The sequence below is a fragment of the Anolis carolinensis genome, chromosome 3 (assembly GCF_035594765.1).
Source record: "Anolis carolinensis isolate JA03-04 chromosome 3, rAnoCar3.1.pri, whole genome shotgun sequence".
NCBI lineage: Eukaryota > Metazoa > Chordata > Lepidosauria > Squamata > Dactyloidae > Anolis > Anolis carolinensis.
Genome location: NC_085843.1, coordinates 274664433 through 274677026, shown reverse-complemented (window position 1 = coordinate 274677026; position 12594 = coordinate 274664433). Strand labels below are relative to the sequence as shown.

Sequence of the window (12594 nt, the reverse complement as noted above, 5' to 3'; positions counted from 1 at the left end):
TAACATTAACATGGAATATGACGATGGCCTTTAAATATATTTTTAAATATAGCAGACTTTTTCCTGTGGATTCAGAGAGCAAGATTAGAATCAACATAGGCAGTTTTTGCATTAGAAGACATTTTCTAGTTGTTTGACAGTGGTGCAGAGTGTCTGGGAAGGTTGTGAGATACTTCCTATATTTGCATTGCAGGTCATGGGATTTGGGCTACATGGCCTCTAGAGAAACTGCCAAATCCATGATTCCAAGTTTCATTGAACTCAGTGGGATACATGCATCGCAATAATATCCTGAAGGCACCAAGTCCTATAGGAAATCCCCTTTTAAATAGTATTAAGTTCTGTATGAACTAACTCTAGCTATCTCGAGGGCAGCAAATCCTGTCTAAACTTAGAAGCAAAAGAGGGTCAGGCTGGGTTATTATGCAGATGGGAGACCACCAGGGAATCTCAGGTGCTACATTCAGAGAAAGGCAATGGCAAACCATTCTTCGCCTAAGAAAAACCCTATGAAATTAATGAGGCTGCCACAAGTCAACAAGCACAAGCTTAGCTTTGGACACCAACTTATGATACATTATGCCCATTTCTTCATTTTCATTCTTTATACAGATTACAGAATCTTTCCTGCCTCCTGCCTCCTTTTTTTAATAACACAGTTTGAACGGGCTAACCATAGAATATTAAATATTTTAGCACACAGCATATGCAGCAGGACTATCTAAAATGTTAGAAACAGAAACATGACTCATTCTAATGCAAGGGCAGACAATTTATGCCTGTCCAAATATATTTTTTTTCCGGCAATGCAACTTATTTAGCAACTATTGTGTGTATGTGCCTTCAAGATACTTGTTGACTAATGGTGACCCCATTAATTAAATAGGATTTTCTTAGGCAAGGAATACTCAAAGATAGTTTTGCCAAATCCTTTCTCTGAAATATAGCCTACAGTATGAGGTAGTCATTGGTGGCTTCCCATCCAAGTACTAACTAGAGTTGGCCCTACTTAGCTTCCAAGATCAGGTGGGATCTGGTGTATTTAGGCCAGCAATAGTTGTTTTCTTATTTCCAAAATACTCCACAAAAAAAACCCAACCTCAAACATAAGCTAAAACACATAAGAGGCTTCTTGAGATATCTGGTCTCTCCATTTTAATCCCTGGACCCATCTACGCTATCATATAATGCAGTCTGAAACTGCATTATATGTTCAGTATAGACTCATCTAATGCAGTTATAAGCTACATTTTATGGCAGTGTAGTTGGGTCTCCATAACCATTCACATAAATAAAGACATCAACAGGGAGACCTGCCCGCAAGAAACCCAGATGATAGTCATGCTCCCATGTCCATTCTGAAAATATTGCTAACCAGTCTAATAACTTTTGTCACGGTTTCCAAATTAATTCACTTGCCCATCACTCAACGTGAGCTATGCTCCCACCTGCTGAAATGTCGTTCTGCTGTCTTCACCAAGCACACAGGTCAATCTTGGCACCAAATAATAAAGAGTCATGCATTTGAGATCAGAAATCACAGCATGTGGAATGCATGGGAACTTTTCAGTCTCTCTGGGACACCCAGTTGCTAATCCTGAAGTTGCCCTTTGAAATGCCAGACTCTAGACTCCAGGGTGAAACTGTGGCAATTGATCTTAACAGGAAATTTGATTCTATTTATTTATACCTCCAAGGATTGTTTTGTCCCATAACAGCTGCCATTATGTGTGTGTAAGAGAGAGAAGGTGCATCTCCAGTCATTCCCAAACTCTAGTCTTCCAGGTGTTTTGGACGTCAACTCCCAGAAAACTCGGTTAAGCGGCTGAGGAGGAAGAGGAAGGGTCCTGAGGCTGTTAGGAATGGGGGGAGGGAGTTGAAGTCCAAAACACCTGGAAGCAGGCATGTAGCCGGGTTGGGGGGGGGGCTTGAGGGGCTTCAGCCCCCTCTGAATTCTCAGGGTGGTCCGCGAGAAGGCCTTACATTTATGATTTAAACTGTTATGTTTATTCATATCATGAAATGATCACCATGCTCAATATATCCCATAGGCATGGGGGTCTTGGGATAACAATACAAAAGGTTTGCTAGGGTAGACCCTCTCCTGCTCAGACTGAGCCCCCCCCCAAACCAAAATCCCAGCCCCGCCCGAAACAAAATCCTGGCTACGGGCCTGCCTGGAAGGAAAACCCAAGTTTGCCCATGCCTGGTGTAGATGAAACATAAGCAAATGTTGTGTTTAAAACTGGGTCTGGTCAGATGCCCAAAATATCTTACTATGTCTACCGGCTGTTAGGAATTGTGGGAGTCGAAGTCCAAAACAGCTGGAAGGTTCAAGTTCACCCATGCCTGCTGTAGACCTAGTCCCCAGGCTTCCACAGCAGTTCAAGTCGTGTCAATCTGCAGCATAGATGCGCCCTTGATGAGTATGTGAAAGAGACACACAGAGAAGAAGTCAAGCTTGCCTTTTGGGCAATGTTTGCAAAAGAAAGAGACCGAGAGGGTCATCAATGTGCCTTGTGGCAAATGTGTTGTGTGTGTGTGTGTGAGAGAGAGAGAGATTGGGAGAGGGACTAAGAGAAAGAGAGAGAAGCCAGCATGCCTTGTGGCCAATGCTCGCGGCTCCTTGAAGGCAGGCTTCGCGCTCTGCAGTCAGGCTTGTGACCGACCGAGCGCGCGCCGGTTTTTCGAACGATCCCCGGATGGCGCGCGCTCTCTCTCTCTCTCTCTCTCTCTCTCTCTCTCTCCTCTTTGCAGAAGGAGGGAGGGAGGAAAGGAAGGAGAAAGAGAGAGAGAGAGGCAGGCTCTGTCCAGCCCCAGCAGCAGCCAAAGAAAGGAAGGAAGGAAGGAAGGAGGGAGGAGAGAAGGAGAGAAGGAGGAGGGGTCGGCTGGGAGAGCAAGCGAAATGAAGGCGCCAAGCCGGCAACCCCGAAGAGTTCGCCGGAAAAAAAGAGCGGCAGAGTTATTATAAAGGCAGCTGGAGTTCTGCTGTGGCAGTCCATCCACCCACCCACCCAACCTTGGGGTTTGGCGTTGCAATAAGACCCAGCCGGGAAGAAAGAAAGAGACAGAGAGAGAGAAGGGGAAAAACAACAACAGCACGCCTCCCTTCTTGAGCGTTGCCTCCTTGCCTCTGGGAGCACCTTTCAGCAGCTTTTCCTCCTCTCCTTTGTTTTTCTTTCCTTTCTTTTTTTTTGCAAGAAATCCCTGACCTAAGAAAGAGGAGGAGGAGGAGGGAGGTCATCCGCGAGCAACAGACGCTGCAACCTTGTCCGGCACCAAGTCGCACCAGACGCTTCTTTTGCACCTTTTTAAAAAATAATTATTATTTTTTCTCGCCTTTGCCAAGTCCTTATTTGGCAAAGGGCTCTTCTCTGCCCCTTCCTCCTCCAGCCCCACAACCTGTCGGGGGGGAAGCGCAGAAGCCGGCGAAGCAAGAATGTACCAGGGACACATGCAGGTGAGCGGCGGCAGGAGGTGGGCTTTGCAAAGAGCAACAACAAGGATGATGGTGGTAGAAAAGGAGCGAGGAGGCGCCTGGGGAGCTCCTCGGGGTCGCGGGTGGCGAGGGATTGACGGGACGGGGAGGCATTGGCAAGGAGGGCGGAGAGGCGGCGGGACGCCCTGCCACTTGGCCTCCGCGCAACAGGTGACCCGGGGCTTGGCGAGCAGAAGGCGGGGGGGGGGGGGGACACCTGGGCAAGGGGCTTCGGGTGACCTTTGGGCCGGGTCTGCGCCTCCTTCCAGCCAAACCCTCGAGAGAGATCGCGGCGCATCCGAGCTCAACTCTGTTTCTCAGGTTCCCAGCCTTCCAGAGCCTCTCTCTGCCTGTATGTCAACTGAAGGGCAAAGAATTAAAGGATGTCTTGTCCAAGTCTTTCATGGCCAGAATCACTGGGTTGTTGTGAGTTTTCCGGGCTGTCTAGCCATGTTCCAGAAGCACCCTCTCCTGACGTTTCTCCCACATCTATGGCAGGCATCCTCAGAGGTTGTGAGGTCTGTTGGAAACCAGACAACTGGGGTTTACATATCTGTGAAAGGTCCAGGGTGGGAGAAATAACTCTTGTCTGTTTGAGGCAAGTGTGAATGTTGCAATTGGCCACCTTGATTAGCATTGAATGGCCTTGCAGCTTCAAAGGCTGGCTGACTCCTACCTGGGGGAATCCTTTATTGGGAAGTGTTAGGTAAAGGTAAAGGTTTTCCCCTGACGTTAAGTCCAGACTGGCATTCTAGGTTGGCAGAAGCTGGAGCTAACAGCAGGCGCTCACTCCGCTCCCGAGGCTTGAACCTGGGAAATGTTACCTGGCCCTAATTGTTTCCTGTCTGGAATTCCCCTGTTTTTCGAGTATTGTTCTTTATTTACTGTCCTGATTTTAGAGTTTTTAAAATACTGGTAGCCAGATTTTGTTTGTTTATTTTTATGGAGTTCCAGGCATGAAGCGATCAGGGCCAGCTAACACCTCCCAACAAAGGATCCCCCAAGCAGGAGGCGACTAGGCCTTGAAGCTGCAAGGCTTTTCAGTGCTAATCAAGGTGATTAATTGCCTCCAACAGACAAAGTTCTTTCTCCCATCCTGGAACTTCCACACATACATAAACCCCTCTTATCTAGTTTCCAATATACTTCACAATCTCTGCGGATGCCTGCCATAGATGTGGGCGAAATGTCAGGAAAAAATGCTTCTGGAACATGGTCATACAGCTCAGAAAACTCATAACAACCAAATTAAAGGATGCTCCCCCCCCCCCCCCCCCGCTCCCAGAAGAATGGAGATCAGTGGAAAAGAGCTCAGGCCCGCCATGTCCTTGGGTGAATCCACACTGTGTAATCAATGTGGCTTGACATCACTTTAACTGCCATGGTTCAGTGCGACAATATGATGGGATTTGTAGTTTTGTTGAAGCATCAGAGAAGGGCAAGCCCTTGGACAGCAACTGCTCCCATGACTCCCAGCAGTGAAAATAACATCAAATTACATTCATTCTACAGGCACCCCTTTGGGCTCCATCCTCCCCCAAATGCCTCATTGGATGCTAAAGAATGAAACTAGTTTGACCCCACTTTCACTGCTATGGCTCATTGTTATGAAATCTTGGGAGCTGTATTTTGGTGAGGCACCAACTCTATTTTGCAGAGAAGGCTTAGTAAAAACACAGCCCCCATGATCCCATGGCACTTACAGTGGGTGGCATTCATTCTCCAGTGTAGATGCAACTTTGGGCCCCCTTGATTTGGGCCCCTTTTTCATCCCCTTCCCCCTTCCTTTCTCCACAACCGATCTTGCCACTAACCAAAGCAAGATCCCCCTTCCCTGCATCTGCTGCTATCACCAGGGGTTTGTGAAGGTTGGGATCTTGGGTGCATGGCTTCAGGATTTCTAGATAGACGCATGCTTTCTGGGGTTGCTGTCAATCCAAGCATCGCCCTGTGAAAGCAGAGGCTGCCTCTCTCTCTCTCCTCCTCGGTCCAATAGGAAGGATGCCGGCTTTAACCTTGACTCCCTCCCTTCCTCCCTCCCCTTTCCTCTTCACGTGGTCCTTCTCCTTTCAAGAAAGAAGGTGTTGTGATGGGGAAGGAGCACTCACCTTGGATGGCTTCTGAGCCTCTTCTTACAGGTGCAGCCCAGCCGAGATCTCTTACTTACCTGCCGCCCTCCTCCTCCCCTTCCCCAGAGAGCAAACACCTAGCAATTGTAATCGTGTGAAATGTAATAGTGTGAACAGCAAGGAGGAAAGCACCGGGTTTTCGGGACTGATTTCAAGGCGGTGTGTGTTGATCTATCTGCCTTTTGACGCAAGTCAATGTCAACCACACAGGAGAGGCTGGGTAACATGACACATGAAAGTTAAATGAGCCTCCTGACTCAGCGCCTCTTGCTTTCTGAAAGGGGGGCAGCCAGGACTCTGCATGGGCCATTGTATTGGCTCTGCAATGAATAAACATTTGCAGTTTATCAATATTTAAAAGGGGTGGGGGGAGGCCTGCAGGGAGAAAAGCAAAACATTGCTGTTATAAATAATAAAGCCAGCAAACAATGGTCTTGCATTGTGAGCATGAATCTAAAATGCACATTGTTATAACATGTGTTTTAGCCTCATTTAAAACATGCAGTGCAATCATCGCATTGGAAGTTAGATTAATGCAGTCCTAGCTTTAGTAGCCCCTGTGGCAAAGTGTGTTAAAGCACTGAGCTGCTGAACTTGCAGACTGAAAGGTCCCAGGTTCAAATCCCGGGAGCGGAGTGAGCGCCAGCAACCTAGCAGTTCAAAAACATGCCAATGTGAGTAGATCAATAGGTACCGCTCCGGTGGGAAGGTAACGGCGCTCCATGCAGTCATGCTGGCCACATGACCTTGGAGGTGTATACGGACAACGCCGGCTCTTCAGCTTAGAAATGGAGATGAGCACCAACCCCCAGAGTCAGACATGACTGGACTTAACGTCAGGGGAAAACCTTTACCTTTTACCTAGCTTTAATAGAGGTTAAATAAACATCCTGGTACTGTTCAATGCCTTATTTGGAATTCCAAAATCCGAAATATTTCATAATTCCTCGTTTGGGTGGTTGAGATAGTGACACCTTTGATTTCTGATAGTTTGTTGCATGCCTCAAATTATTAAAAAATATTGTGTATAAAATTACCTTTAGGATATAAAGTGTAGTTGAAACATAAGTGATTCTTGTGTTTACAATTGGGTCTGATCTCCAATATAACTTATTATGTATATGCAAATACAATAGACTCTCAGTTAACCCGCAGCCATGGAAATTGGTAGATGACGAATAAATGTCGTTTAGAGTTTTGAGAGTTCCTATTCAAAATAGACCTAATTTCATACTCCATATACTATACTATACTATACCATACTATACCATAAACTCTGTATTGACTTGATATTGAAATACAGTAATTTAAAGTAAAGACAAACAACTTAATGTATAAAACAGTTTTACTGTATTATAAAAGCAACTTTGTGAATTCAGTATTAGTTCTTCAATTTTGCCAGTTGTTTGAGAGTTCCAGTTGCTTGAGTTCTGGTTAACTGAGAGTCTACTATTCCAAAATCCAAAACACTTCTTGCCCCAAGCATTTTGGATGAGGCATAGTCACTCAGCCTATACAGTCCTGTTTACTTCTGTAGGAATTCAAATGCCTTCATTTCATTTTACTGAAGTTATAAATCAGGTATTTGTCTGTTTATCTTTAAAATCTGGACTTGCATAATATTTATCCATCTGCAGACAAAACATGTAAGTCAAGACTTTTAGTAGCAAGCATTATTATACCCATGCATTTCAAGGAGTTAAATAATAATGATGTTTTCCTTTTAAAAATAAGCATCTGCTTGCACACACACCTGTTAATTATCTGGAATTAAGCAGTTGGTGAATGTCACCTGTTTTAAATCTTAATCTCAGAGGCATCTCTTTTTTTGTATCTATAATGGTCTCAGTAAACAAATCTATGACAAAGCAACTGGAAAAGTTCTGCTGTATTCAAAATCAACCTTCATTTCCTTTAATGTAGATTTGTTATACATTCATGCACATTTGAAAGTAGTGATATTTAGCATATTTACTTGGATAGTTAAAATGATTATGATGACAGCTTTATGCCTCACCAATTATTGGCCTCTTAAAAATATATTAACACCCTCTATGTGATGGAGCTGGTTTTTCTCATCATTTTAACAACTACTTATTTATATAATGTTTGACAGTTTGTCACTGCGATGGAAGGATTTAGAAAGTGAATTTAACATATTAACCAGTATGGTGTAATTGTTTGGTTCATGGACTAGGGCTCTCGAGACCAGGGTTTAAATTGCTGCTTGGCCATAGAAATCTACTAGATGACCTTGGGCAAGTCACACTCTCTCAGCTTCGGAGAAAGGCAACAGAACCAAGAGTTTGCTTGATCCCAATGTAGTCAAAGAAGTTACCTTTTCAATAACAGCTTTTGCAATGGGATTTATATACTGGTCAACGTTTTCTGGTTGTGATTTGTGTTGGAGCTTTCCTTTTAGAACACTGTTCTAAAACTTTGCTTTAAATGCTGATAAATAAAGCATTGGGATGCCACTTGATACCTCTGAGCTGGAAGGAAGGCTAAAATTGATTTGGATTCAGGGAGTGAGTTATGCAAGTCTTTAGGATAACTTGATTTTTGTGCTCTATTCGCTAATAATAAACTAGAAAGTAAAAGAAAACCTTCCAAAGTGGTGTTTTATGGTGAGCAGTATTGATCTACAAGCACCAGCTTTGATAGACAATTAGGTGGATTGTATGTATCTTTCAGCCTGGTGTTTCTGTTGGACGAAAGCGGGTGAATCTCTGCTATTACTCCAGAGATATATTATTTACCTAGGTTTCTAATCACATCTTGGTTTATTCCAATATCTTTTCCATTTATAGAATGTTCTAACTCTCAATCATTATTTTATTGCATTTCTCTAAATCCCGCCTGCATCTCTGCCCCATTTTTGTTTGTATCTGGTTGTGAGATTTTCTCTTGTTCTTTTCACTTGGAAATTCACTCATTTTTGTTGCATTTCCTGCAGTTTGCGCATTTATTGAGATACTTTTCCTAATACAGTAGATTCTCACTTATCCAAGCCTCGCTTATCCAAGCCTCTGGATTATCCAAGCCATTTTTGTAGTCAATGTTTTCAATATATCGTTATATTTTGGTGCTAAATTCGTAAATACAGTAATTACAACATAACATTACTGCGTATTGAACTACTTTTTCTGTCAAATTTGTTGTATAACATGATGTTTTGGTGCTTAATTTGTACAATCATAACCTAATTTGATGTTTAATAGGCTTTTCCTTAATCCCTCCTTATTATCCAAGATATTCACTTATACAAGCTTCTGCCGGCCCGTTTAGCTTGGATAAGTGAGACTCTACTGTACTTGAATCTTTGTAGACATTTTTTCCATCTCATACAGCATCTTTGTATCTTTCAATTACCTTACATTTAGTTCTAGGTATTTACGTTTTTAAAACGTATTTATGATTTACGTGTATTTTATTCTCTGAACCATTTCACAAGCTGCATAAACGTGTGGATTTCTGAGGCAAGGTGTGCTTAGTCTCACAAAGAGTCTTTGTAACAGAGATGGTTAATTTTTGATGAAAATCTCAAACCTGTTGTTGCTCAAGAAGAGAAGAAGGTCCAGGGAAGTTTCCTACAGAGCTTTGAGCAGTGTATTTTTTTCAGGAAATGCTTGCCATTTGACTCCTCTGTCTTTGAGGAGACATCTGGTGCTATAGGTAGGCAGGAGAAGTTGGCAACCGTGGTGATTTGTACTGTCTGAGAGGAGGCAGGAGGTTATTTCTGTTCTCCACACAAGTCTTCCCTCTCTTCCTTTTACCTGGGATGACCCTAACATGCTTTTCTTTCTCTCTCTTCTTTCTTTCTTTCTTTCTTTCTTTCTTTCTTTCTTTCTTTCTTTCTTTCTTTTGTTCGTTCTTTCATTTAGATCTCACTTTTTTCTGGCATGGAGGATTACAACAAAGTACAGCTAAAAATCTAGCGAAAAGCTTTAAAATTCAATTAGCCATTGTAATTGTAATTGAAAATAGTTAAAAATTCAGGTTGAAAACTATCGTAGCTAATAACTTTTTTGTAAAACAGTATCCACGTCTTCCTTTCCTTTCCCTTTTGAGCAGCTGACGATGGCACGAACAGTTACAGATTGCTTAATTGCCCAAATCCATCTGCATACAATCACTTCAACAGCTGCTTGACACTACTGCTGTAGTGAGTTCACCGGGAAGAAACCAGTGCAAACATATTGTAATGGCATATGATTATTTTACCTAATGACAAGCTGTTTCTCTAGGATTGAAGGTGAGTGTACATCAGGCATGGGCAAACTTTGGCCTTCCAGGTGTTTTGGACTTCAACTCCCACAATTCCTAACAGCCGGTAGGCTGTTAGGAATTGTGGGAGTTGAAGTCCAAAACACCTGGAGGGCTGAATTTGCCCATGCCTGGTGTAGATTATAGAATTAATGCAGTTTGACACTATTTAAACTGCTCAGTGTTATAGAATCCTGGGAGCTATAGTTTTACAAAGTTTTTAGCCTTCTCTACCAAATAGTGCTGATTCCTCACCAAACTTCAACTCCCATGGCTCCACAGTATTGAGCCTTGGCAATTCAAGTGGTGTCAAACTCATTAATTCTACAGTGCAGATGCACCTTGAGTCTCAGAAGGACTATTTTCAGTTTCAGAAAAACTGCAGCCTTAGTATGGGATAGAATGAATGTGGTGAATAAAGTCTAAAATGGGACTAGCTTGCGTTTTCACCTTTTGTATGAGCTTTATGTCACTGTTCAGCAATTCAGTTTCTTGCAGTGGAAGTGGTGGTGACAAGAATGGTCTAGTCTGGATGCCATATACACAATCTCTTTTTTCTGGCAGCTCTAGGATTGGAATTGGTTCCCACTGGGCCTTCCATTGAGTATGTGTTACTTACTACCTGTGGCTTTTCCTCCCATTACTTCTCATTTCTCTATTACAGTGGTTCTCAACCTGGGCCCCCCAAATGTTTTTGGCCTTCAACTCCCAGAAATCCTAACAGCTGGTAAACTGGCTGGGATTTCTGGGAGTTATAGGTCAAAAACATCTGGGGACCCCAGGTTGAGAACCACTGCTCTATTAGGTAAGCATGGGGTTGACAGTGAAATCTGCCTTATTGGGAGACAGGCAGGGTATGAATGATGATGATAACAGTATCAAGAGTAATTATCATGATTATGATAATAATAGAACAATTCCTGTAGAGAGCAATAACTAGAGTACAACCATCAGGCTAGTTGCCAAATAGTAAGTCAAAATTTACGTAACTACCACTGGTTCAATTAGTATAGCTTTGATGTCGATCACCAATAGGATACAGATCAATAATAATAATAAAATGTCAAAAATATAAACTGGTTTTAGCCAGACTTTAAACCATATCACCTCTAGTAATTGCATACTGGTTTTTTTTTCTTCAAAGGATCAATATTTCAAGTTTCCTTCTCCAAAGCGAGCTTGTTTGTGTGACTCTGGGGAACCCACCATCCAATTACCCATATGGCTTTCTGATTTATTTTAGAAAAAGCTGGTGTTAAAAAACGGACTTAACTAGAGTAGTTCCATATTGGGGTGGCATTAAGGTAAATTAAGAGAACTCCTTCTGCAGCAACAAATTTTTCATCAGCCTCTAGTGCTTTTATAAACAAACTATCCAAAGGCATAAAAGACCTTTATTCAGCAAATCTGTGACAGTGACAGAGAGCCCAGGGAGCGTTGTTAATATCTTGTTCCCATGAAATAGAATATGTAGGACAGCCAACATGCCGAGTATGAAGCCAAGGCCAGCTAAGAACAAGTTTGGATAAACTGTTAACCAGTCTACTTGACTATAGTTATATTTTATATGTGTGTGTGTGTAAAATACTTGAATATACTTGATTCTGTATCCTTTGGGGATACGTTCTAAAAACCCCATGGATACCTGAAAATGTGGGTAATAGTAAATCCTATATTTTGACTCTACTTGGACTGGAAACATTCCATAGAATACTGGGAGGACTTAGGTTGTGTGAAGTAGACTCGCCTTTCAACTGCTGTGGGGAAGCCACATGGAGTGAAGCAGGATTTGCAGCAGAAGTAATGCACACAATTAATCCAGTGCAAAGAAACACAGGATTTACTCCTGGCGTTTTGAAAGTGTCCACAGCTGGATCATTATGGATGTGACCCAATCCAGTAGCTGCATATCCAATAGACTCACCACTGTGGGTCTATTGCAGTGTTTCTCAAGCTGTGCACCTCCATGTGTTTTGGACTTTAACTCCCAGAAATCCCAGCCAACTTTCCAGCTGTTAGGAATTGTGGGAGTTGAAGTCCAAACTCTGGCCTATTGAATGTACAGCTCCCTTGAATGGGTCTGCAGACAGCATTGCTTTAGTGAAGTGTCAACAGCCCAGCCATCTGACCAAGGAAAGTGATGTTGCCAGTGAACCTCTATGAGGAGATGCTTGTGACTAGTTACATGGCACATTCAGCTTGCCCGGCCATTTGTCTGGCCAGGCTTCATGAGCCCCCAATGGCGCAGTGGGTTAAACTCTTGTGCTGACAGGACTGATGACTTGAAGGTTGGGTTGCTGACCTGAAGATTGCCCTGAAGGGGAGAGAATGTGAGAGAAGCCTCCCACAAGGATGGTAAAAACATCCGGGGCGTCTCCTGGGCAATGTCCAAATGAATTATTCTTAGGTTCAAGGGCTATACATGATGGGGTGCAGCGGTTGCTGTATTCATTGGTGATGGCCAATTCTCTCACACCAGAAGTGACTTGCAGTTTCTCAAGTCGCTCCTGACATGAAGAAAAAAAACCCAGGCATCATTGAGGGAGCTCTAGAGTAGTTTAACCCAGAATGTGTGGGTACATGCAGATCCAGCCTTAGAGAGATCCACAAACATGATAATTTTTATAGCATGGATAAGTGAAACCATGGATATTATGTCTGTGGATAGCAGGGTCCTGTTATAGTAATCATGGCATCAGAGGAATAAAGGATTTTTTAAAA

At 43.0% G+C, this 12594-nt stretch overlaps 1 protein-coding gene across 5 annotated transcripts in view; it reads left to right on the top strand.

Moving 5' to 3' along the window:
- Positions 1-2765: 2765 nt before the first annotated feature.
- Positions 2766-12594, top strand: part of pex5l (peroxisomal biogenesis factor 5 like) — a 176090-nt gene continuing 166261 nt past the window's right edge. For 3 of the 5 annotated variants that reach the window (XM_008105988.3, XM_062976794.1, XM_008105982.3), the window contains exon 1: positions 2766-3460. In XM_008105988.3, coding sequence (XP_008104195.1) covers positions 3440-3460 — 21 coding nt within the window. In that variant the 5' untranslated portion in view covers positions 2766-3439. Of the gene's footprint in view, positions 3461-4754; positions 5617-12594 lie in introns of those variants that run through there. The other 2 variants (XM_062976796.1, XM_062976795.1) reach the window with 2 other exon arrangements.